This window comes from Brachycentrus maculatus, unplaced genomic scaffold, assembly GCF_059751285.1.
Source record: "Brachycentrus maculatus isolate JH-2025_06_01 unplaced genomic scaffold, ASM5975128v1 h1tg000363l, whole genome shotgun sequence".
NCBI classification, from domain to species: Eukaryota; Metazoa; Arthropoda; class Insecta; order Trichoptera; family Brachycentridae; genus Brachycentrus; species Brachycentrus maculatus.
In genome coordinates this window covers 233,625-256,398 of record NW_028281112.1, presented here as the reverse complement: position 1 = coordinate 256,398, position 22,774 = coordinate 233,625, and the positions used below count along the sequence as shown (strand labels likewise).

The following is a 22,774-nucleotide window of genomic DNA, read 5'->3' as shown; positions in this document are numbered from 1 at the left end:
CCTTGCAAACAGTCTTCGCCTCTTCCACGTTCATGCATCTCCTCATACATACCCGCCGATTTTTACGACTCCTAACCTGACCACTTTCAAGTATTTGGAACTCCTACACATATGATTAATCTCATGACACGGTACATAAGTTCATAATAACCATTTATGGTTGGATTGAGGAAAGCTTTTATTTAGTAGAGACCTAACTAGATTATTATACATACAAGATGAAAAAAAAACCCGTTAATACCCAGACTTCCATTATCTTCTTCGTCTATGTTGAGATGTCAAAAATGCAATAAAAAAAAATTTAAATAAAAAAAAAACAATACAAGCATAAGGTTTATTTTTATTTTCACATGTGAGTCTGGGCGTTCTACATGTCATCGGCTGGTTTGAACAATCACCCTCAGCGCTGTAGCACGGGCCGTGCAGCTCATGGCGGGCATCGTTTGCTTGGCGTGGCGGAATGGTGCGTGTGGTTGAGTCAAGAGAGCGAAACTGGCATGTTGTTGAACGGAATGTGCCAAACGTGAATGTCCCCGGCCATATTGCCGCAAGCTACGATGTTGGAGCTGAAAAGAAAAACTATTTTTACGAAGCGGTCAAGTTTTTGATCAAGAGATTTTTCTTATATGTATATTAACTTACAACATTTTGAGTGTGTCCAAATACTTGTTCACAAAATCTGGATTATCTCCAATTACAGGAGTTATTTTCATATTATTTTTTGACATCTCATCAAAGATGAAGAAGAATATAGAAGTCTGGGCATTTACGGGGCTGACGACCGTCATCGGCTGGTTTAAGTGATCACTTTACACACGTGTAACATTCACCAATTCTACCCATTATTGACAACCACACTACTCAAATTCTCGGAAGTTCTATATATATGAACCAATTTAGAAACCTTGATCTTGAATCACTAGAACTTCACTAGAGACATCTATTGGTGAGATGTAAAGAAGCTTTTTATTAAGCAGAAACTCTTATATTAGTATGTGAGGTCCGAATCCTGGATTATAATCACACACATGAGAAACGCCAGAAAATACCATTTTCATTTTAATTATTAAGCTTATAATTTGACCAGATAATTTATTTACAACATTTTGAGTGTGTCCAAATACTTGTTCACAAAATCTGGATTATCTCCAATTACAGGAGTTATTTTCATATTATTATAATCCAGGATTCGGACCTCACATACTAATATAAGAGTTTCTGAACTTCCGATAATTTGAGTAGTGTGGTTGTCAATAATGGGTAGAATTGGTGAATGTTTCACGTGTGTAAAGTGATCACTTAAACCAGCCGATGACGGTCGTCAGCCCCGTAAATGCCCAGACTTCCATATTCTTCTTCATCTTTGATGAGATGTCAAAAAATAATATGTATATTAACTTGCGGGCCTGTGGTTGTGGCCGTCTGTGCCCGGCCAACGTCGAGTCTGAATTGGATCTAGCTGACTAACTGAACTAAACACTAATCCCTTTCACTGCCTACACCGGGGTACTTCTAGAAAATTTGGTGACGGACTTACAATCTTGTATTTATTTAGATTGGCAGTGACAGGTATATTGAAAGCTTTTAAATGTAAATTCACAGTAAAATCGGGATACAATTTTATATTGTTTCACATTTTCAATAAATTTCGCAACTTAGTTCAAAAAAAAAATTGCTTAGCAAGAGCAGATCTGTCAGGAAGCCTAGTTGCTTCTGCATCAGGTCTAGGCATGCGGTGGGACAGCTTTCAATAAAATATGTATACTAACTGGTTCGCTATCTGCAATTCCGTGCTCGCCAGGCTAGCCATACAAAATGAGCGCTCTTCTTTAAGCTTGACGCAAGCCAATATCAAAACCAATTAAAAGTTTAATAATAGAGAGTTATATATATATATATATATATATATATATATATATATATATATATATATATATATATATATATATATATATATATATATATATATATATATATATATATATATATATATATATATATATATATATATATATATATATATATATATTTATATATATTATGTTATACCCGGATGCCTCAGAAACTCGGAGTGGAGGAATAAACACACGAGAATAGAAAGTAAAATGAAAAAATACAAAAGATGTGTTGGACCAATAGCCACTTATGGGATTGAGGCAAGAGCAGATACTTCCAGAACAAAATCTCCACTTGGAACCTCCGAGATGAAGACTCTCCGATCCATAACCGGGACGACAACGAAGGCGATACTGGAAGGAACATATAAACAGAATGTCAGAAGACAGACTTCCGCGTATCGCCCTCCGAGGCAACCCTGAAGGACGCAGACCCCCAGGCAGACCTCCGAAAAGATGGAAAGACAGCTGAGAGTCGACATCCCAAGAGCTACATGCGGAGGCACAAACAGATCCCTATAATCTACAAAAAGAAGAAGAATATATATATATATATATATATATATATATATATATATATATATATATATATATATATATATATATATATATATATATATATAAACCCTTTCGATGTATAAAGGTTGTTACCTTTTGGTATTGAAGGCGAAAGAAGTGGACCCGTACGGGTCTGAATCCATTTCAGACAGCAGTTTGTCCATTCCGTCCAATTTCAGTTCCGCGCCGCTCGCCACGTCTACCACCTGCACAGCGAGTTGAAAAGAGGTAAGCCGAGGTATGAACACGTATCTTAGTTAGTTCGTAGGATGATGAAAAGCCCACAATGTCTTCGTCGATGGGACAAAAGTTCGACAACATGGTAGCCCAAGGTATTTGTAGAGACTCGAAGAGTGAGTGGGTTTTTCATTCATGGCATAGACATAATATATATAAGGACAAAAATATATAATATTTTTTTTTAAAACAATTACTCTATTTTAAACTATTTTCTAAAAGTACTCTTTGTTACAATTTTTATTGTCATACTATTTTCCTAAAATTAATCTATGTTACAATTTATATGGTCATACTATTTTCCTAAAATTACTCTATGTTATAATTGACATGGTCATACTATTTTCCTACAATTGACTTACAACAAGAGTACCTATCATCAAATAACCATCAACTACTACTGAAGTCTGCTATAAAACACATGATTCTGTTTCTTGGACGAAACCCATCAGCACAATACTACAAGGACGGAGGGCCAGGCTAACCACCAATGCAGAACACTCGTTTGCAGAGAGACGGCATGTTTATGCCAAACTACAAAGGCACCTACAAGTCATCCAGCTACAATGGGTAACTCAGTTCAGCGGACACAGAGGAAGGACGACCTACAAGTCATCCAGCTACAATTGGTAACTCAGTCCAGCAGACACAGAGGAAGGACGACCTACATAAGTCACACCAGCGACAACAGAGTCATCCAGCATCAGTTTTAAGAACAATAGTTCTTTAAAACTTAGAGGAGGGCTGTGTAGCCGTCCGGTCACGCTATTTGGTGTTGTCAGGTTGACAACACTGAATTATACTGCTATTGTCAGGTTGACAACACTGAGCGGATTCAACAAAAGCGGCCCACCGAGGCGCGGGAGCGAGAATCGCCTGCCATCGCTTGATAGTTAACGTATATTTTAGCTTCATGTTTCATTCAAAGTTCAATAATCAATTAGATAAATTACAATAAGTTAATATCAAGTCGTGTAAGAATTTTATATCAATAAACAAACTGTAAGTACGTATTTCTTTAAATGTCCTATTCTGGCATCCCGTCAATACTACACACACAGGGTCCACCATAATAGCATCTATGGTCAAATTTGGAATAGGTATGTGTATATGTATGTGTACAAGCAGTGAGTGCGTACCTGCAGCATGGGAGTGTTGGCACGCCTCGCCTCGCCCACGGCCGCCAACACGACAGTGCTGCTTCCCGGCAACCATTCTGCGTGGGACACTATGTGGTCCATGTACACCACTTGCAATGGGAACCCCTGAAATAACATATTTGAATCTATGTAAATTTATTGACGGCCCCTACGTAAAGTACTCTATCTGCAAATCTGTCACTTTATAGGAAAGATGATACCGAGGTAGATGAAAGTAGACTGAATGCAGTCGAAACGCGATCTCTAAGAAGAATGTGCGACAAAACGATGTATGATAGATGTTCGAATAGTGAAATAAGGAAGGAATGCAAAGCTGAGATAAGCATTATCCATAAAATTAAGAAAGGTGTGTTGAGATGGTTTGGACATGTGGAACGTACGAGTGAGGAAAGAACGGTAAAACAAATTTATGAGGCGAATGTAATTGGAAAGAGGAGCAGAGGAAGACCGAGAAACACATGGCACGATCAGGTATGCCAAATACTTGAAAGTGGCCGGGTCAGGAGTCGTAATAATCGTTGGGTATGTATGAGGAGATGCATGAACGTGGAAGAGGCGAAGAATGTTTGCAAAGACAGAGTGGTGTGGCGTTCGATTCTCTCTGCCTACCCCTGCGGAGAATCGGCGTGATGGTTAGTTAGTTAGTTACAACATGTCGGAAAAGAAGACCCTAAGGAGCATATCTGGGCAAGAGTCTTCGAGATAGAATAAGACGCCAGGATTAGGGAAACATACAAGATGGAAGATGTCGTTAGGTGGGGAAGGCAACGAAGGCAACATTCTTTCTTCACTCATACGTTCCACATGTCCAAACCATCTCAACACACCTTTCTTAACCGCTTCTGTGCCAAGAGCGAGAATATCTCGCATTCTCGGCCGTGCCCAGCAGGTCGGCCATAGAAAAATAGCGAGTTTTCTCGCTATTCTCCGAGTTATATTATACATATGTCCCGTTTTTTTATTAATTTCAAATATGGAACACACAGAGACATCTATTGGGATGATTTTGTAGTACTTCACTAAACAGACAAAATTATAGTTTTCTGATATTACCGATTTTACAGAGATCCACCCACGAGCTTCGTTTGACAGACAGCAGAGTCACTAAAATAGGGTTGTCAATTTTCGCGCGTATAATAATAATAATTTTGGATGATTTATATAGCGCGATTTTCGTAAAAAAACTACCTCAAGGGCGCTGATACAGGTATGGATTATGATATGAAAATGATAATGAGAGAAAATTAAAAAAATATATAAGTGAAAAATGACTTCGGCTGAGTCTGAAGGCAGGAAAGTGGAGTCGCCGTATTGTTGCGCTTTCTTCTCGGTCTCCTTGGGCTGGAGCATGACCAAGATGTTGGACAGGACGCCTCACTGTGTAACGGTAATGCCGGAGAGCAGCTTGTTAAGGTCCCGTCATTGTGGATATTCAACTGCAGATGGCGGAGGTAATGCCGGTCTTCTTGTTGGCACTGGAGGCATAGATGGGCATTGCCAACACCTTGGCAGCTAGGTACTCCATGAGGGCGGCAAGGTACGCGGGCGCACAAGCCCCAACTTCTCAACGTAGTAGATGCGAGCTAGCGTGTTTTGGGGTTTTAAAATTGCCTCTGTACTGTTGCCGATATCAGTCACGCGTCAATAATTTTATTATGATTTATTGATTTTTGTTGGTTTTTGATATTTGTGCGGAACAATTATCAATTTTTTAACTCGTTTGCGGTTTTCTGTGTAGTTTGTACATTTCTTTATTGTGTTTTTCGTGTTTCAACTCTGCTCTGAATAAATTTGGTCATTTAAATATCCTTTCGAGGTGTAATGTTTTCAATTTATAAAAATAAGATTCAAAAATGATTTATTTTAGTTAAAAATTCATGGCCCGCTGTGCACAGCTACACTCCTACATACTGGCATTCAAAAGGTTAATTTTATCGATAATGCTTATCTCGGCCTTACATTCTTTCCTTATTTCATCATTCGAACATCTATCAAACATCGTTTTGCCACAAATTGGTCTGAGGGATCGCATTCGCTTGTCTCAGCTTTGCATTCCTTCCTTATTACACTGTTCGAACATCTATCATACGTCGTTTTGTTGCACATTCTTCTGAGAGATGGCATTTTGACCGCATTCAGTCTGCTTTCATCCTTCTTTTGCCGACTCCATGCTTCGCTTCCATACATAAGGGTTGGAACCAGAACTCCATTGTGTACTGCCGGTTTAGCTCTCGCTGATAGATTTTTATTTGCTGAAACCGATTTAAGTGCACCATTCACTCTGTTCTCAGTATTCACTCTCCTTTCTATGTCTTTATCAATGTGACAACAACACTAAGATGAAGCTTGTCAGGAGCTTGGTCCACTCCATTTTTCACCTCTATGGTCCATGTTTCATGCTGCTGAAACATGGACCATAAAAGCAGCAGAAAGGAGAAAAATTGATGCCTTCCAAATGTGGTGTTGGAGGCGCATGCTCCGAATTCCATGGACAGCTAGACGCACCAATGAGTCCATTCGCCAGGAACTAAGCTTGGATGGCTTGACTCTGGCCAATACCTGTACCCGACGGATTCTCCAGTTCTTTGGACACGTTGCGCGTAGCAACGAGGATAGCCCGGAACGACTAGTTGTGATCGGTAGACTGCAGGGAAAAAGAGGGAGAGGAAGATCCCCCACGCGATGGACCGATCAAATTAAGGCAGCAGCAGGCACCTCGGTGGTTGGAGCGCTACGTGCAGCACAGGCAAGGGATAACTGGAGAAGAGTCATTGCTACTGCAAGGGTCACAACCCTCAGCAATGAGGAATAAGACGGAGAATAATCAATCTGACACATTGTTCTGTTATTTATTACCTCTGTTAGGGAATACGTCCTGATCTCCATGTCGGCTCCCAGCGTCAGGAGAGTAGAGCCGGGATCCCGGCTGCTGAAGGACAGGCACAACACCGCCGAATCGTGACCTTCCAGAGACGACACAAACGGGTTGAAGCTGCTAGAACCTGGAAAATATCATAAATATACATACACACGGTAAATCCCGTCTTTGCCCGGATCCTCGACTCCTTTCCTATTCCATGTCCTACTCCCCAAATACACCAAGAAACATCTAAACAGGTCTAAAAGATAATCTGTAATTAACCTGTTGTTATGTTACATGTAATCTATATAACATTTAAGCGATATTACGCATATTATCGATAATACGCGTAATTGATATAATATGTAATCAACATATTATGTCCGCTTCCGTAGTGTACCGTTCTGGAGGTCCCGGGTTCGATTCCCAAGGGGGGTAAAATAAATATATGAGATTTTTTCACTGCCATATTTATTCAATATTACCCCGGACTGGTACCTGAAGCGGAGGGCTGATCACCTTATCTTCATGTGTTAACGATCAAGATAACACTGCGTTTATATGACGCAGTGCCCTATGCACCATTGGGGTGCGGATAAGGGTTTTATTATATTATATACTATGTACTCAATATAAAATGCAGTCCATACAATATGTAATCAATATAACATGTAAGCGATATAATATGTAAACGATAAAACACATAATCGAAATAACCATGTAAACTTTAAAACATGTGAACTATATAACATGTAAACTTTATAACATGTGCACTATATAACATGTAAACTTTATAACATGTGAACTATATAAAATGTAAACTTTATAACATATGAACTATATAAAATGTAAACGTTATAACATGCAAACTTTCTAACATCAAACTTTATAACATGTAAACTTTATAACATGTGCACTATATAACATGTTAACTTTATAACATGTGAACTATATCAAATGTAAACTTTATAACATGTGAACTATATAAAATGTAATCGTTATTACATGCAAACTTTATAACATGTAAACTTTATAACATGTGAAATATATAAAATGTAAACGTTATAACATGCAAACTTTATAACATGTAAACTTTATAACATGTGCACTATATAACATTTAAACTTTATAACATGTGCAATATATAACATGTAAACTTTCTAACATGTGCACTATATAACATGTAAACTTTATAACATGTGAACTATATAAAATGTAAACGTTATAACATGTAAACTTTATAACATGTGCACTATATAACATGTAAACTTTATAACATGTGCACTTTATAACATGTAAACTTTATAACATGTGAACTATATAACACGTGAACTAAAAAAAATGTAAACGTTATAACATGCAAACTTTATAACACGTAAACTTTATAACATGTGCACTATATAACATGTAAACTTTATAACATGTGCACTATATAACATGTAACTTTATAACATGTGCACTATATAACATGTAACTTTATTACATGTGAAATATATAAAATGTAAACGTTATAACATGCAAACTTTATAACATGTTAACTTTATAACATGTGCACTATATAACATGTAACTTTATAACATGTGCACTATATAACATGTAACTTTATTACATGTGAAATATATAAAATGTAAACGTTATAACATGCAAACTTTATAACATGTAAACTTTATAACATGTGCACTATATAACATGTAAACTTTATAACATGTGCACTATATAACATGTAACTTTATAACATGTGAACTATATAAAATGTAAACGTTATAACATGCAAATTTTATAACATGTAAACTTTATAACATGTGAACTATATAACATGTAAACGATAAAACATGTAATCAATATAATGTGTAGTCAATATAACATATAAACCACATTATATGTAATCGATAAAACATGTAAATGATATAACAGGTAATCTATATAACACGTTATTGATAAAACATGCGAACTATATAACATGTAATCAATATAACATGTAATTTATATTACATGTAATCACTATAACATGTAACCAACTTAACATGTATTTGCTATGACTTGTTATCAATATAACCTGTTATTAATACAACATGAACCTAGGATTACCTGTAATTGGTTTGGCTGTGGAAGATCTGCAGATGAATATTTCGCCCGTCTTGCATCCGACAGCAAAGACGTCACTAAAAAACAAATACAACATTTTGAGTGTGTCCAAACACAAAATCTGGATTATCTCCAATTACAGGAGTTATTTTCATATTATTTTTTGACATCTCATCAAAGATGAAGAAGAATATGGAAGTCTGGGCATTTACGGGGCTGACGACCGTCATCGGCTGGTTTAAGTGTTCACTTTACACACGTGTAACATTCACCAATTCTACCCATTATTGACAACCACACTACTCAAATTCTAAGCTTAATAATAAAAATGAAAATGTTATTTTCTGGCGTTTCTCATGTGTGTGATTATAATCCAGGATTCGGACTTCACATACTAATATAAGAGTTTCTGCTAAGTAAAAAGCTTCTTTACATCTCACCAATAGATGTCTCTAGTGAAGTTCTAGTGATTCAAGAACAAGGTTTCTAAATTGGTTCATATATACAGAACTTCCAAGAACTTGAGTAGTGTGGTTGTCAATAATGGGTAGAATTGGTGAATGTCACACGTGTGTAAAGTGATCACTTAAACCAGCCTATGACGGTCGTCAGCCCCGTAAATACCCAGACTTCCATATTCTTCTTCATCTTTGATGAGATGTCAAAAAATAATATGAAAACTCATTAAAGTGGTATATGTATTCAAGTATTCAATTTTAATAAAATAATCATGTCCTTCTACAAAGTTGATGTCGAATTAAGAGTTAAAAAATTGGATCGTTTGCCCAAAAGTGAATTTACGGTTGGTTCGGGGTCTAAAGCAAAAAGTCTAAACATAAAGAAGATGCAGTTGAGTTGTTTGAAATTGTAAAGAAGCATAGCTTGTTCCACCTCTTACCTAGAGTTTTCCTCTTCTTTCTCGCCCCATGTTTTACGAAAGTCCACGCAATTTACGTCCGCGATCGCCGCCTTTCCGACACACGGGCTGACTTCGTAACTGTAATGTGAATGGACTTATCAATCCAAGCTGAATACATCTCTAAATGCTTGGCTACAATAGTTTAGAGACTAGAAGGAATGTGTGTTTGATTACGCATTTTTATCCACTGTTGCGCGGTATGATGGATAATCCTGAAATTATCCGGAGCATCGGTCTGTATGTTCCCGATAGTTACCTAAGACAGCGTCGGCATAGATTGTTTCACATTCCTATATATATATATTTCTGTCCGCCTCCGTAGTGTAATGGTCAGCACGCTCGGCTACCGTTCTGGAGGTCCCGGGTTCGATTCCCAAGGGGGGTAAGAATAAATAAAAGTGATTTTTTCACAGTATATTTATTCAATTTACCATGGACTGGTACCTAAAGCGGAGGGCTAATCACCTTTCCTTCAAAAGTAAAACTATCATGATAACACTGCGTTTATAAGACACAGTGCCCTATGCACCATTGGGGTGCGGATAAGGGTTTTATTATTATTATTATTATTATATACAGGACCAACCTGCCGATGGTTATGCCTGTGGGAAGAGCTACCGCTATGTTGAACAATATCACATTGGATATTGATCTGTTCCATGTGTCCGAAGGAGTTTTCCGAAGCTGGATTCTTCTACACCTTTAAGTCTTATTGCTGACTTTTATTATAATATATACGCCTTGAATATTGTTTGTTATGTATATATTATTTTTTTATTAAATAAATTGAATTGAAAATTGAATTGAAAATTGAATTGAAATTGAATTGAATTGAATCTCGATATAGACAAAGAAAAAAATTGGGTAGTGCGATTGTTTAATTATTTATTCTCAATATTATTAATATAATAGCCTCTACAATGAAGTAAGAGAGCAAGCAAATAAGGCCTCTGCTGCAGCTGGATGCTTAAAAAAATTTGTATGGAGAAACAAATACATGCTGAAAGAGAGTAAGGTGAGGATCTATAAAACCTGCGTAAGACCGATCCTGACATACGGCACGGCAACAAGAGCCGACACCGCGAGAACAAAAAGCCCTCTTAGGGCATCCGAAATGAAGACTCTGCGACCCATTGCAGGCCTGACACTTGGCGACAGAGTAAGAAACTCAGATATAAGACAAATCTGCGATGTTGAAGATGTTGTGCGATGGGGAAGAGAAAGAAGACGTTTCTGGAGAGATGTGAGAAGAGGGAGTTTGGATCGAGTGGTGAGGGTGGCAGCGGACAGCAGCATAGGCGGGATAAGACCCCCAGGAAGACCACCTAAACGATGGAAGGATAGCTGGTCTTCCACCTCCCAGGACCGACCCGAGAATGACAGGACCTAGTCCCAAAAGAAGAAGATGAAGAAGATTATTAATATTTAAATCATTTACTTTGTGGTTAGTCATTTTAACTTTTTTTTTTTTCACAAAAAAGTTAATAAAATTAGTATATAACCACCCACCGAGATTTTTATGTCTACCGGTTACGAGATGTACCCGTCTCTTCGTCAGGACAATCACTACTACTACAGCATGCAAAAAATACCACCCTTCACTACCATAGCACCATTTACACACTTAAAACTACAAAAAATGTTAAACACATGCGATTTTTGGTCGACCCGAAGACCAACATGCACTAAAGTTTTCACTTCAGCACAGACATGCGTTACGAGCCGAGGTTAAACATGCACTAGGATTAAACATATTAATGAAACAGCTTATATACTCGTGGGATGAAAGAAGTGGGCGGGGTTTGAATTGGATATTGACGAATCTTGCTTAGCCGATGTTGAATCAAATAATGGACTATAAGTAAAAATTTTAAAAATATTTTTAATTATAATTTATTAACACATACCAGAGGAGTTGACTGAAAGTGGAGGATGCCAGGTTCGTTTTCCAAACTACGATTCTTCCTTCGTACCCACAACTTATTAATATCTGAAATAAAGTGGAATCTCTTCTTAACACATTGTTTGCGGGAAACGCTTATAAGCGTATTTTCCATACCGTTGGTAGAGAGCGGGAGACGCTTGCGAGCGTTCTATTTGCTTACTTTAGGTAGAGCGCGAGAGACGCCTGCAAACATTGTACAGATGGGAATTGGGTGTTGCGGCTACTTGTGATTAGTATACTGAGGGTCGGGCGGCAGACTGCCAGAGTATAATTAGGGTCCTTTTCCATACTGTCGGTAGAGAGCGGGAGACGCTTGCGAGCGTTCTATTTGCTTACTTTAGGTAGAGCGCGAGAGACGCCTGCAAACATTGTACAGATGGGAATTGGGTGTTGCGGCTACTTGTGATTAGTATACTGAGGGTCGGGCGGCAGACTGCCAGAGTATAATTAGGGTCCTTTTCCATACTGTCGGTAGAGAGCGGGAGACGCTTGCGAGCGTTCTATTTGCTTACTTTAGGTAGAGCGCGAGAGACGCCTGCAAACATTGTACAGATGGGAATTGGGTGTTGCGGCTACTTGTGATTAGTATACTGAGGGTCGGGCGGCAGACTGCCAGAGTATAATTAGGGTCCTTTTCCATACTGTCGGTAGAGAGCGGGAGACGCTTGCGAGCGTTCTATTTGCTTACTTTAGGTAGAGCGCGAGAGACGCCTGCAAACATTGTACAGATGGGAATTGGGTGTTGCGGCTACTTGTGATTAGTATACTGAGGGTCGGGCGGCAGACTGCCAGAGTATAATTAGGGTCCTTTTCCATACTGTCGGTAGAGAGCGGGAGACGCTTGCGAGCGTTCTATTTGCTTACTTTAGGTAGAGCGCGAGAGACGCCTGCAAACATTGTACAGATGGGAATTGGGTGTTGCGGCTACTTGTGATTAGTATACTGAGGGTCGGGCGGCAGACTGCCAGAGTATAATTAGGGTCCTTTTCCATACTGTCGGTAGAGAGCGGGAGACGCTTGCGAGCGTTCTATTTGCTTACTTTAGGTAGAGCGCGAGAGACGCCTGCAAACATTGTACAGATGGGAATTGGGTGTTGCGGCTACTTGTGATTAGTATACTGAGGGTCGGGCGGCAGACTGCCAGAGTATAATTAGGGTCCTTTTCCATACTGTCGGTAGAGAGCGGGAGACGCTTGCGAGCGTTCTATTTGCTTACTTTAGGTAGAGCGCGAGAGACGCCTGCAAACATTGTACAGATGGGAATTGGGTGTTGCGGCTACTTGTGATTAGTATACTGAGGGTCGGGCGGCAGACTGCCAGAGTATAATTAGGGTCAGAGTATAATTTGGTTACCTGGTTTCCTGAGGAGTTCTGGTCTTCCGGCCTGAAGAACTTGTCAGCCTGCCGCTCCGACAGCCACAGCACTGCGGCCACTCTCCTGGAGAGATGCTGCGATGACGAGCTACCCAGTAGAGCGTCGCTTCCATCTCCCAGTCTCTGGAGGTTCCACACCAGAACCTCTCCTGAAAGTTGATTGACCATTGGCGACTTCAGGAGAGAAAGACCTAATTAATTAACTGATTATCACAACGCTGCACCGTAGGGGTAGGTAGAGAGAATAGAACGCCACACCAATCTGTCTTTGAAAATATTCATGCATCTCCTCATACATAAGCTTAGCGTGCGTCAAAGAGGTACTAGGCAAAAATCTGTCTTCTCAGTATTTGTACATAATGCAAACTATGCCATGTTCCTGGAGGAACTGGGTCGGGTAGAGGAGAGGATAATAGATACCAGTACTCTCACATAGTCTGGCAAGGGTATTCTAGAATATAATCTCCCCTTAAAAGCAATCACTCATTTAGAACTACCTAGTAACTTATGTATAGAATAAACCAAAGTCGATGAAGAAGAATATGGAAGTCTGGGCATTTACGGGGCTGACGACCGTCATAGGCTGGTTTAAGTTATCACTTTACACACGTATAACATTCACCAATTCTACCCATTATTGACAACCATAATAATAAAACCCTTATCCGCACCCCAATGGTGCATAGGGCACTGCGTCATATAAACGCAGTGTCATCTTGATGGTTTACACATGAAGGAAAGGTGATCAGCCCTCCGCTTCAGGTACCAGTCCAGGGTAGTATTGAATAAATATGACAGTAAAAAAATCACTTATATTTATTTTACCCCCCTTGGGGATCAAACCCGGGACCTCCAGAACGGTAGCCGAGCGTGCTGACCATTACACTACGGAGGCGGACAACCAAACCACTCAAATTCTTGGAAGTTCTATATATATGAACTAATTTAGAAACCTTGTTCTTGAATCACTAGAACTTCACTAGAGACATCTATTGGTGTGATGTAAAGAAGCTTTTTATTAAGCAGAAACTCTTATATTATTATTATTATATTCTTCTTCATCTTTGATGAGATGTCAAAAAATAATATGATAATAACTCCTGTAATTGGAGATAATCCAGATTTTGTGAACAAGTATTTGGACACACTCAAAATGTTGTAACTAGCAATATTTCACTGATAATCTTCGAAAACTATATCACATAACGAAAAGGCATATTACCAGAGACTGTCCCCACAGCTAGCAAGGCGGGTACGGCCGGGTGGAATGCGATGGCCGACCCACAGGACGCCAACTTTAGCTCCGCGTTGTGCTTCAACATTTCCGTCTGCCCGCTGAAAACCACGCAAACGCGTCAGTTACGCTGCTCAAATTTTCATCTTGAATAACAAACAAACATGGCTGTGGTATTGGAGATTTCCGGTGACATGACACAACCCTGTTTATACCGACGAACTGCTTTATTACTAATCCAAGTGTTGTAATAGTTATTTAACTTTTTTTTAAATACATAATTTTTTTTAAACAAACCAATTTATGAGGCGAATGTTAGTGGGAAAAGAAGCAGAGGAAGACCGAGAAAAATATGGCACGATCAGGCATGCCAAATACTTGAAAGTGGTCAGGTTAGGAGTCGTAAAAATCAGCGGGTATGTATGAGGAGATGCATGAACGTGAAAGAGGCGAAGAATGTTTGCAAGGACAGAGTGGTGTGGCGCTCTATTCTATCTGCCTACCCCTGCGGGGAGGCGGCGTGATGGTTAGTTAGTTTTTTTAAATACATAAACTGCATACATGTATTTTTTTTAAATTATTAAAATATTAAAAATATTAATAAAATATGAGACCCACCAAGCCACCTTGTGTGTCTTGTCGGTGGAGTTCTTTTTACATACATTTTTTTATTGATTTTATCTATTTTAACCTAAAATAATAAAATAAAGTAAAACCCCTATCCGCACCCCAATGATGCATAGGGCACTGCGTCATATAAACGCAGTGTTATCTTTATCGTTTACACATGAAGGAAAGGTGATCAGCCCTCCGCTTCAGGTACCAGTCCAGGGTAATATTGAATAAATATTAGAGTGAAAAAATCACTTGTATTTATTTGACCCCCCCCCCTGGGAATCGAACCCGGGACCTCCAGAACGGTGGACGAGTGTGCTGACCATTACACTACGGATTTTAACCTAAAATACACATAAATAAGTGAGAAAAATTTTTTAAACGAAAACTGTTTACAGTTTTCATAGAATGAACTCTTGATCATTTCCCCATTCCTTTATTTTGCCTTTGTTCCATATTTTATTTTGACCTCTAACCTCCGTCGGTAACTAATTAAAAAACATATTTTAATAGAATAACAAACACAAATACATGAACGTAATAAAATAAGTACCTTTTAATGAATATATCAACTTGGCTGTCGTGCTCACACCAGTCCTCGTGGGATAGCATGCCTCGCACCACGGCCAATGTGTTCCCAGCGCAACTCCACGTCAGTCCAGTCACGGGAAACTGCCAATGTGAGTACAATATTACCAACATTGTCCGTTAAAGCTGCTCAGAGCGGCTGCAGACTGACACGATGACTGCCAACCTTCAGCGTGGAGTACTCGGGCCGTTGTATGAGGGGAGAGAAATAGCGAGTAATAGGTATTATATTACAAGGCGGCGTGGAAGGTAAACGCAGCGTAGGAAGAAGGCGTATATCCTGGCTCCGCTGCAGCACTGGGGCGCTGCTCAGAGCGGCTGCAGACTGACACGATGATTGCCAACCTTCAGCGTGGAGTACTCGGGCCGTTGTATGAGGGGAGAGAAATAGCGAGTAATAGGTATTATATTACAAGGCGGCGTGGAAGGTAAACGCAGCGTAGGAAGAAGGCGTATATCCTGGCTCCGCTGCAGCACTGGGGCGCTGCTCAGAGCGGCTGCAGACTGACACGATGATTGCCAACCTTCAGCGTGGAGTACTCGGGCCGTTGTATGAGGGGAGAGAAATAGCGAGTAATAGGTATTATATTACAAGGCGGCGTGGAGAGACAAGCAACACATTTCAGACTTTGTCACCTTGCTCTGTTGTTCTCCGGCAGTATTCTGCATACTGTCATGTCTGTTAGCGGAATTGGCAGTATCTGCTCCGTACCGCAGTGTCTGCACCAACTTGGCCGTAGGGTCTGGCTTGCTGTCGTCTGAATAAGGGTCGTAACTGCAAAACACGGTAAATAAAAAATTATGTAGCATAAATAAAACATACTGTTGGCATACACCTCGAAATTTACGGAGAGGCGTTGAGTACCGTAGAACGGGGCTACTTGAACTTTGATGTGTTACTTGTACAGCCCAGTACAAAAAAATTAAATCTGTATTTGGTCTACAATGATGAACGTATGGACATGATTCCTCGTTTCCCTGACAGGTGACACTTATTGTTACGATACTTCGATCGATACCACGATCAATTTTTTTTTAGTACTGGGCTCAAGTAACACATCAAATTTCAAGCAGCCCCGTTCTACGGTACTTTTCTAGAAATCGCCAATACTGAAAGAAGAAGTCAGTGACTGGAATTGCCCATAGTTCATTTCACTTCAGAAATAGTAGTAGAGAGATGGCATCCCGACTGCATCCAGCCTCAGCCTTGCACCCTTTCCTTATATCACCATTGGAACATCTACCATACATGGTCTTGCCGCACTGAGAGATGGCATCCCGACTGCATCCAGTCTACTCTCATCCTTCCCAAACCATCCCAAGCCGCCTTCCTTAGTTTGCTGGATAGTGCTCATCTCAGCCTTGCACCCTTTCCTTATATCACCATTGGAACATCTACCATACATGGTCTTGCCGCACTGAGAGATGGCATCCCGACTGCATCCAGTCTACTCTCATCCTTCCCAAACCATCCCAAGCCGCCTTCCTTAGTTTGCTGGATAGTGCTCATCTCAGCCTTGCACCCTTTCCTTATATCACCATTGGAACATCTACCATACATGGTCTTGCCGCACTGAGAGATGGCATCCCGACTGCATCCAGTCTACTCTCATCCTTCCCAAACCATCCCAAGCCGCCTTCCTTAGTTTGCTGGATAGTGCCCATCTCAGCCTTGCACCCTTTCCTTATATCACCATTGGAACATCTACCATACATGGTCTTGCCGCACTGAGAGATGGCATCCCGACTGCATCCAGTCTACTCTCATCCTTCCCAAACCATCCCAAGCCGCCTTCCTTAGTTTGCTGGATAGTGCTCATCTCAGCCTTGCACCCTTTCCTTATATCACCATTGGAACATCTACCATACATGGTCTTGCCGCACTGAGAGATGGCATCCCGACTGCATCCAGTCTACTCTCATCCTTCCCAAACCATCCCAAGCCGCCTTCCTTAGTTTGCTGGATAGTGCTCATCTCAGCCTTGCACCCTTTCCTTATATCACCATTGGAACATCTACCATACATGGTCTTGCCGCACTGAGAGATGGCATCCCGACTGCATCCAGTCTACTCTCATCCTTCCCAAACCATCCCAAGCCGCCTTCCTTAGTTTGCTGGATAGTGCTCATCTCAGCCTTGCACCCTTTCCTTATATCACCATTGGAACATCTACCATACATGGTCTTGCCGCACTGAGAGATGGCATCCCGACTGCATCCAGTCTACTCTCATCCTTCCCAAACCATCCCAAGCCGCCTTCCTTAGTTTGCTGGATAGTGCTCATCTCAGCCTTGCACCCTTTCCTTATATCACCATTGGAACATCTACCATACATGGTCTTGCCGCACTGAGAGATGGCATCCCGACTGCATCCAGTCTACTCTCATCCTTCCCAAACCATCCCAAGCCGCCTTCCTTAGTTTGCTGGATAGTGCTCATCTCAGCCTTGCACCCTTTCCTTATATCACCATTGGAACATCTACCATACATGGTCTTGCCGCACTGAGAGATGGCATCCCGACTGCATCCAGTCTACTCTCATCCTTCCCAAACCATCCCAAGCCGCCTTCCTTAGTTTGCTGGATAGTGCTCATCTCAGCCTTGCACCCTTTCCTTATATCACCATTGGAACATCTACCATACATGGTCTTGCCGCACTGAGAGATGGCATCCCGACTGCATCCAGTCTACTCTCATCCTTCCCAAACCATCCCAAGCCGCCTTCCTTAGTTTGCTGGATAGTGCCCATCTCAGCCTTGCACCCTTTCCTTATATCACCATTGGAACATCTACCATACATGGTCTTGCCGCACTGAGAGATGGCATCCCGACTGCATCCAGTCTACTCTCATCCTTCCCAAACCATCCCAAGCCGCCTTCCTTAGTTTGCTGGATAGTGCTCATCTCAGCCTTGCACCCTTTCCTTATATCACCATTGGAACATCTACCATACATGGTCTTGCCGCACTGAGAGATGGCATCCCGACTGCATCCAGTCTACTCTCATCCTTCCCAAACCATCCCAACCCGCCTTCCTTAGTTTACTGGATAGTGCTCATCTCAGCCTTGCCCTTTCCTTATATCACCATTGGAACATCTACCATACATGGTCTTGCCGCACTGAGAGATGGCATCCCGACTGCATCCAGTCTACTCTCATCCTTCCCAAACCATCCCAAGCCGCCTTCCTTAGTTTGCTGGATAGTGCTCATCTCAGCCTTGCACCCTTTCCTTATATCACCATTGGAACATCTACCATACATGGTCTTGCCGCACTGAGAGACTGCATCCAGTCTACTTCCATCCTTCTATACTTCACTACCATACATCAGGGTTTACTCCGTTGTGAACTACCAGTTTTCACTGATTGGAAATATAGGGAATTAATATAGAAAAATTAGAAATTATGGATTGGATTACTTTTTGAAAACGTTACTGCGTTCATTGAGTCGGAGTTCCTTCAGCACCATGGGGGCTATATTCTCCAACCAGCTAGCCAATCCTGGAGGGGTGGTAGGCCTCCGGAGTACAGGGGCCCTAGGTGGCTCCGTCTGGATCTAAAAAAAATAAAAAAAATAACAAATGGCACCATTTGCATGCGTATGATCAATATTCACGCACCGCAAAAAATCTTCAGCTCATTTTTTTGTCATCTCAACATAGATGAAGAAGAATATGGAAACCTGGGCATTTACGGGGCTTACGACCGTTATTAATGAGGATTTAAGTGATCACTTTACACACGTGTAACATTCACCAATTCTACCCATTATTGACAACCACACTACTCAAATTCTTGGAACTTCTATAAATACATATATTGATCAAACTCGATAAAATAGTGCTTGAATTCACTAGAAACATAAATGTCAATATAAATGGTGGGATGAGAGAAGCAGAAATTCCTTCATTTTTATGTGAGGTCCGAATCCTGGATTATATTCACATACTCAGAAACGCTGGAAAATATCCTTTTCATTTGATTATTTTAGCTCTACATACCTATCCCAAATTTGACCATAGATGCCGCACAATACATCATACATCGGAGGTGTCTCAATCTGACGGTGTCTATTAATTTAACGCATTGTGAAATTAAAAGACACTTCACATTATTTTTTTCATAAAGATGAAGAAGAATATGGAAGTCTGGGCATTTACGGGGCTGACGACCGTCATAGGCTGGTTTAAGTGATCACTTTACACACGTGTAACATTCACCAATTCTACCCATTATTGACAACCACACTAGTCAAATTCTGAGAAGTTCTGTATATATGAACCAATTTAGAAACCTTGTTCTTGAATCACTAGAACTTCACTAGAGACATCTATTGGTGACCCGTAAATGCCCAGACTTCCATATTCTTCTTCATCTTTGATGAAATGTTAAAAAATAATATGAAAATAACTCCTGTAATTGGAGATAATCCAGATTTTGTGAACAAGTATTTGGACACACTCAAAATGTTGTAAAAAGAAAGATGTTTTATTTGAATCTGTGTTGGGAACAGGAGGGATAATCTAGTGTGGGCCAATCGGGAACTTGTCAGCATTTGCTCATTGCTGGGAGGAAACCACGTAGAGCTGCTCAGGAGAAGCCGCTCAGAGTCTGCTGGCTGTCCTCAGCAGGCCTCCCGTTCCACTAGAAGAGGGTTGGGCATTTTGTGTCCTAGCTTGGTTCATGGTAGCAATGTCCTTCAGTAAACTTACTGCCACGTTCTGAGAGGTATTGGACGCAGTGCCCACATCTGTGCTGGAACACTCGGTAGTCTGACTGGCTCCGTCCGTCACTGACCTAAAATAACATAAAAAACCATAGAAAAAAAAAATCAAAAATCGTGACATAAAACTGATTTTTTTTTTCATCAATTGATTTGTCCAAAAATCGTCAATTTTCAGTTGTGCATGTTTTCGGAATGCCCAGAAAATGTACTATATCCCGGCAAAAGCGGCATATTTTAAACTTAATATTTACCCGCTACAGGGCAGAAAGTGTTGTTTTTGCATTTTGAAGAAAATGTATTGTTTAATATTTTTTAAATACACTTATTATTTTTTAAATGGAGAAAAAACCTTCAGGTTTTACCTAAAAAGATCTGTTGCACAGTAAAAAGTTCAATAAGTGGCTTGATATTTATTTTTAATACATTTTATTATATTTTTAAACTCTTAAAACGATCTCCTGAAAAATCAAGTTCTTTTATATATGACGTTGTTAAAAGGAGTTAGCGATATGTGAACAAGTATTTGGACACATTCAAAATGTTTTTAATTAGTGTTGTTTAAGTTTTTATTGATTTTATTGACGCAAAATGCCGGTAAATTGATCAATTGTAAAAACAAGCACATTTAATAACTTACTTTTCCGTTTTCGAAATGGAATTGAATCCAACTACTTCGCTGTCATAATAACTGAACATTTTAACAGTTGGGAATTCAGCTAAAACAATCAGAAATACTAAATCTCGAATTAAAAACAACAAAACGTCAATATGACGTTTCTTCTGTCCTAACAAACTCAATTCCATAGATTTTGCTAGAATTTTGACAGCTGTCAAATTTGAATGCTGCCAGATGTAAAAATATTTCACATTTTATTTAACTACTCACGGCGGTGCATAGGTCACCGCATTTATTTTTTTCCCTGTGTGGTGCTCAAAGAAGAGATATGTCGTCATTCTGTGATGAATCATATATGCTTAAAGAACTCAAGAGACGATTTAAAGAAATATTATAATATTAAATAGGAGTTGGCAAAAGTAGTATGAAAGTAGACTGGATGCAGTGGGATGCCATCTCTCAGTGCGGCAAGACCATGTATTGTAGATGTTCCAATGGTGATATAAGGAAAGAGTGCAAGGCTGAGATGAGCACTGTCCAGCAAACTAAAGAAGGCGGCTTGGGATGGTTTGGGAAGGATGAGAGTAGACTGGATGCAGTCGGGATGCCATCTCTTAGTGCGGCAAGACCATGTATGGGAGATGTTCCAGTGGCGATATAAGGAAAGGATGCAAGGCTGAGATGAGCACTATCCAGCAAACTAAGGAAGGCGGGTTGGGATGGTTCGGGAAGGATGAGAGTAGACTGGATGCAGTCGGGATGCCATCTCTCAGTGCGGCAAGACCATGTATGGTAGATGTTCCAATGGTGATATAAGGAAAGGGTGCAAGGCTGAGATGAGCACTATCCAGCAAACTAAGGAAGGCGGCTTGGGATGGTTTGGGAAGGATGAGAGTAGACTGGATGCAGTCGGGATGCCATCTCTCAGTGCGGCAAGACCACGTATGGTAGATGTTCCAATGGTGATATAAGGAAAGGGTGCAAGGCTGAGATGAGCACTATCCAGCAAACTAAGGAAGGCGGCTTGGGATGGTTTGGGAAGGATGAGAGTAGACTGGATGCAGTCGGGATGCCATCTCTCAGTGCGGCAAGACCATGTATGGTAGATGTTCCAATGGTGATATAAGGAAAGGGTGCAAGGCTGAGATGAGCACTATCCAGCAAACTAAGGAAGGCGGCTTGGGATGGTTTGGGAAGGATGAGAGTAGACTGGATGCAGTCGGGATGCCATCTCTCAGTGCGGCAAGACCATGTATGGTAGATGTTCCAATGGTGATATAAGGAAAGGGTGCAAGGCTGAGATGAGCACTATCCAGCAAACTAAGGAAGGCGGCTTGGGATGGTTTGGGAAGGATGAGAGTAGACTGGATGCAGTCGGGATGCCATCTCTCAGTGCGGCAAGACCATGTATGGTAGATGTTCCAATGGTGATATAAGGAAAGGGTGCAAGGCTGAGATGAGCACTATCCAGCAAACTAAGGAAGGTGGCTTGGGATGATTTGGGCATGTGGATTGGGCACGAGTGAGGAAAGAACAGTAAAAAAAAATTAGGCAAATGTAGTTAAAAAAAGAAGTAGAGGAGGACCAAGGAAATTTTGGCATGACCGAGTATATCAGAGTGGTCAGGTCAGGAGTCAACCGGTGAGGTTTTCCATGTTCATGCATCTCCTCACATATACTTTCCGATCATGCCACCTCACCCAATTATTAGGGGGTTGAATTATATTTCAAGTACTTCACGCAAGTTTACATTTATTTTCCTCTGCTTACTTCTCCAAAAGCTTAATTATTTGCCTGATATATCGCTCACTCCTTTCAACAACGTCATAAATCAAAAAACTCGATTTTTCAGGAGATCGTTTTTAAAGTTTAAAAATATAATGAAATGTATTGAAAATAAATATCAAGCCACTTATTAAACTTTTTACTGTGCAACAGATCTTTTTAGGTAAAACCTGAA

At 40.4% G+C, this 22,774-nt stretch overlaps 1 protein-coding gene across 2 annotated transcripts; it reads right to left on the bottom strand.

Annotated features, from left to right (window-relative positions):
• Positions 1-320: 320 nt before the first annotated feature.
• On the bottom strand, positions 321-21,000 carry LOC148303542 (cytoplasmic dynein 2 intermediate chain 2). 2 transcript variants are annotated; one of them, XM_088269811.1, is made up of 14 exons: positions 20,836-21,000; positions 20,185-20,269; positions 18,892-19,028; positions 16,107-16,245; positions 15,436-15,554; positions 14,256-14,368; positions 13,013-13,182; positions 11,622-11,704; positions 9,694-9,792; positions 8,799-8,872; positions 6,707-6,852; positions 3,830-3,955; positions 2,547-2,659; positions 321-566 (listed from the first exon to the last, which is right to left on the bottom strand). In XM_088269811.1, exons 1-14 carry the CDS (start codon positions 20,892-20,894, stop codon positions 479-481), a joined length of 1,551 nt encoding a protein of 516 aa, XP_088125937.1. In that variant the 5' UTR covers positions 20,895-21,000; the 3' UTR covers positions 321-478. The 2 variants fall into 2 exon arrangements, with proteins under 2 accessions (XP_088125937.1, XP_088125938.1); XM_088269812.1 differs by lacking the exon at positions 9,694-9,792.
• Between the last annotated feature and the right edge of the window lie 1,774 nt (positions 21,001-22,774).

What these genes read in the sequence shown, in the direction of transcription:
- LOC148303542 (XM_088269811.1), bottom strand. Translation starts at nt 20,894, where the DNA reads ATGTTCAGTTATTATGACAGCGAAGTAGTTGGATTCAATTCCATTTCG. An exon ending in CGCAGTAACGTTTTCAAAAA is followed by an intron (nt 16,246 to 18,891) that starts GTAATCCAATCC and finishes CGTGTTTTGCAG; the next exon opens with TTACGACCCTTATTCAGACG. An exon ending in TTCGCCTTCAATACCAAAAG is followed by an intron (nt 567 to 2,546) that starts GTAACAACCTTT and finishes TTTTCTTTTCAG; the next exon opens with CTCCAACATCGTAGCTTGCG.